This window comes from Corylus avellana, chromosome 6 (genome assembly GCF_965113065.1).
Source record: "Corylus avellana chromosome 6, dhCorAvel1.hap1.2, whole genome shotgun sequence".
Classification (NCBI taxonomy): Eukaryota; Viridiplantae; Streptophyta; class Magnoliopsida; order Fagales; family Betulaceae; genus Corylus; species Corylus avellana.
In genome coordinates this window covers 16,058,994-16,062,496 of record NC_142495.1, presented here as the reverse complement: position 1 = coordinate 16,062,496, position 3,503 = coordinate 16,058,994, and the positions used below count along the sequence as shown (strand labels likewise).

Sequence of the window (3,503 nt, the reverse complement as noted above, 5' to 3'; positions counted from 1 at the left end):
ACAAGAGAAAGCAACTAAACCATGTCCTCTTAAAAGTGATTAACATAACAGAATCATACATCATATTCGACAGTGTTCCTTTTTTTTTTTTTTTTTTTTTTTCCCTCTTAGTTGATTCTTTCTTTTTTTGACCATGAAGACAATAAGCACTTAAAAGTCTCACACAGAAAAGCCATTTCTGAGAAGGAAAAAAATTATTTTTGAATTTTTGAATGGAAGTGTTATTTATTTATTTATTTTTATCTTGGATTTTTGAATGGAAGAACAATTATTTAGCTTCCTTGTATAGGACAGTTATTTAGCTTTCTTGATTGTGGATTGACTTGATTGAAGAATGTTAAATGGTTAACAATTTTGGTGCTTAGCATGAAGAACTAATGCCCATTGTTTGTCTTTTGTTTCTTTGGTAGAGAGGTTCTTTTAGCACAAAAGTTAAAGAGTTAATTTATCTCCATCCAGTTAGGATCTCTTGTAATTTGTGACATTGATACCGAGTGTAATGATGAATGTGAGGAACAATGAAGCTTTTGAGCCTCCTCTTGGCCCTCCAATTGGTTAGTTAAAAAAAATTTTGCTTGTATTGTATGATTTGTTAAACTTATGTTAATTGTTTCCTTTTAACTTTGTTTTATTTTTTATCATATAGATGGAAAGCAAATTGAATGTGAGTTAGATGTGGATGATAATGAGGACAATGATGGATTAGATATAATCCTTCGTGAAAATCAAATGGTTGAAGAACTGACGGTTGGTATGATGTTTGATTCTGAAGATGATGTTTTATCATATTATAAGCAGTATGCCAAGCAAGTAGGTTTTGGTGTGACAAAAAGATCTCATATAGTTGGAGATAATGAAAATGCAAGATACTTCACCATTGCATGTCTTCGTGAGGGCAAGTCAAAAAGCAAAGCATCTAACATCGTTAGGCCAAAACCAATGGGGAAAATGGGGTGCAAGGCAAAGATCAATGCAAAATTAAGTGAATATGGAAGATTTACATTGTCTAGTGTCGTGCTTGAACACACTCATGTAGTAAGCCCAAGCAAGGAAAAATATTATAGATGCCATAAGAAGTTAAATTCTCGTGTGAAAAGAAAGCTTGTACAACTAGATGACGCTGGAGTCCATTTAAGTAAAAATTACAAAGCTCTTACTATTGAAGTGGGTGGGTATGAGAATCTTCCATTTGGAGAGAAAGATTGTCGAAATTACATTAACAAAGTAAGGAATGAGTTACTTGGAGAAGGAGATGCCAAAGCATTGCGTAACTATTTAATGAGAATGCAACAAAAATATATTACACATCCAAAATGACCAAATTGTAGCATTCACAAGGTAAATGTGTCTACCATTAACTATATATATATTACACATCCAAAATGACCAATTGTAGCATTTATAATCCCTTTCTTTGGATCTAATATTTTTGCCAATCTGGCTTTTTCCTTTTTTTCTTGTTAGCCTCCATTACTGCAATTGTCTTCTCCACGGTTGGTATAATAGTTACTTCTTGCAGGCGTTGATGTACATGCAGTAGTACGCCCCAACTGTGGTTGAGAAGGCTGAGAAGATCCACTTGGTTGAGTAGACGCTTTTGGTTGCGATGTTCCATGTTCCTGCGTTGACAAGTGTGTGTTCACATTAACCAACCATCAAATTCAAAGGAAAATAGAATAAAAGAAACACTTAGTGTATGAAGTACTCACATTAACGCTAGCATTGCTCTGAGATTGTGTGGACTGTGTATGAAGAGGCCCATACAACCGTACCGTGTTGACAGTACCCTAAAACTATGTAACATTTTACAATATTAAGTTTCATCCAAAAGTAAAATGCACCACTATGAAATAATATTATACATAGTTTGCTCACACTAGCATTGCTCTGAGACTGTAGTGTTTGATATTGAGAAGGCCCATATAAATTGACTATGTGGACTGTACTCTGAAATTGATCTCTACCTCTACCCCTAATCCTTGGTCCACCTCTATGCAGTCCAGTAGGCCCTTCCCTAGTCTTTGGTCTACCTTTTTGCAGTCTAGTAGACCCTTCTGGGGTAGGTTGAAACTGACCTCTACCCCTATCCCTACCTCTACCTCTAGAAGATGCATCAATGTCTTGGGAAATTTGCAAATATAATGTAAACTTGGTAAATCAAATATAATGAACTAATTGTAATGAGTAATGACATTTAAACAATTGGGAACTTACTGTTTCAGCATCAGTGGTTGGCTGGGGAGTTGGGGTTTGACCATGCAAACTTGGACCACTACCATCTTGTACCTATGATAATCAACTTGTCAAACATTAACATAATAAAACGAAAAAAAAAAACATGTAGTAGCTCACCTCATGTTGTCTTGCACTACTGCTTTTTCTCCTGTAATTCACTGCCTTTGTTCTGTTCCGTGGACATGTTCTGCTATTGTGTCTAATCCCTTTGCATTTGCCGAATCTCATCCTAACTCCACCCTTCCTCATACGGTATTGATTAACTGGCTCTTCTGGACCCCTTGTCCTTACTTTTTTAGGTCTCCCTGGTTGTATTCTACTTATGGGGGGGTCCACATGGTCGTAGTTTGTCTTCACCCATTGGTCCTCTCCAGGCATTAGATACACAATTTAATCATAGGCTTTTTTATACATCTCAACAGTATACCAATCATCTACATAATCTTCGGGGTTTGCATTAAAAAACCAAATTGCAAACCTTGCATTTGCACATAGGATTCCTGTCAAGTCCCACTGTCTACTGCCACAAGTTCTCCTCAACAAATTCACAACATACTACTTGTTATTGTGTGTCACTTCGTATAACCCAGCCCCAGCATATGTGTTGTAGCAATGCCCAACAATCTGTCCAATTTCATCCAATTTGGCAACAACCCTTGGACAAAGCCTACCAGTCATGGTGCGGATGCCATCCCTCTTTGTTTGATATCTCTTCATCAACTTCTTCCTTATCATTTCCAGCATGGATATGATCGGCATGTCACGTGCATTCAGGATGTAAGCATTGAAGCACTCACACAGGTCATTCACAAGTAGATCACACCTCGGGAATGTATTCAACCAAGCCCTGGACCATGCGCTTGGGTCAATCTTAGACAAATAGTTGTATACATCCTCGCTTATATGCTTCAATTCATCCATTTCCTTATGGAATTCAGCTTCAGTGTATGTTGCAGCCGTAGCCCATAACTTGTCCTTCAATGCAAGACCACGATGACCTATGTCTCTGCAGTTCGCATACAAATGCCTCACACAAAACCGATGTTCACGCCCGGGAAGCACCACATCAAACGCTGGTTGCAGCCCCTACAACCACAATGAATAATAAACAACACTTGGTTACCTTTTGATGAAAACAATGAAAAACAAAAGCAAAGAAACATAATGAACTTAAAATATAGTTACCTTTTGACAATAAAAAATAATTGTCCATCCTTGTGCAGGGGGTGCCAAGAGCAAAGTCTCAAGAAACCATATCCAACTGTCTT

The 3,503-nt window shown here is 37.3% G+C and overlaps 1 protein-coding gene and 1 pseudogene across 1 annotated transcript; one reads left to right on the top strand and one right to left on the bottom strand.

Moving 5' to 3' along the window:
• Positions 1-502: 502 nt before the first annotated feature.
• LOC132187922 (protein FAR1-RELATED SEQUENCE 4-like) lies at positions 503-1,317 on the top strand. Its single transcript, XM_059602343.2, has 2 exons — positions 503-554; positions 647-1,317. Exons 1-2 carry the CDS (start codon positions 503-505, stop codon positions 1,315-1,317), a joined length of 723 nt encoding a protein of 240 aa, XP_059458326.2.
• Positions 1,318-1,460: 143 nt separating this feature from the next.
• Positions 1,461-3,156, bottom strand: LOC148584940 (uncharacterized; annotated as a pseudogene).
• Positions 3,157-3,503: the final 347 nt, after the last annotated feature.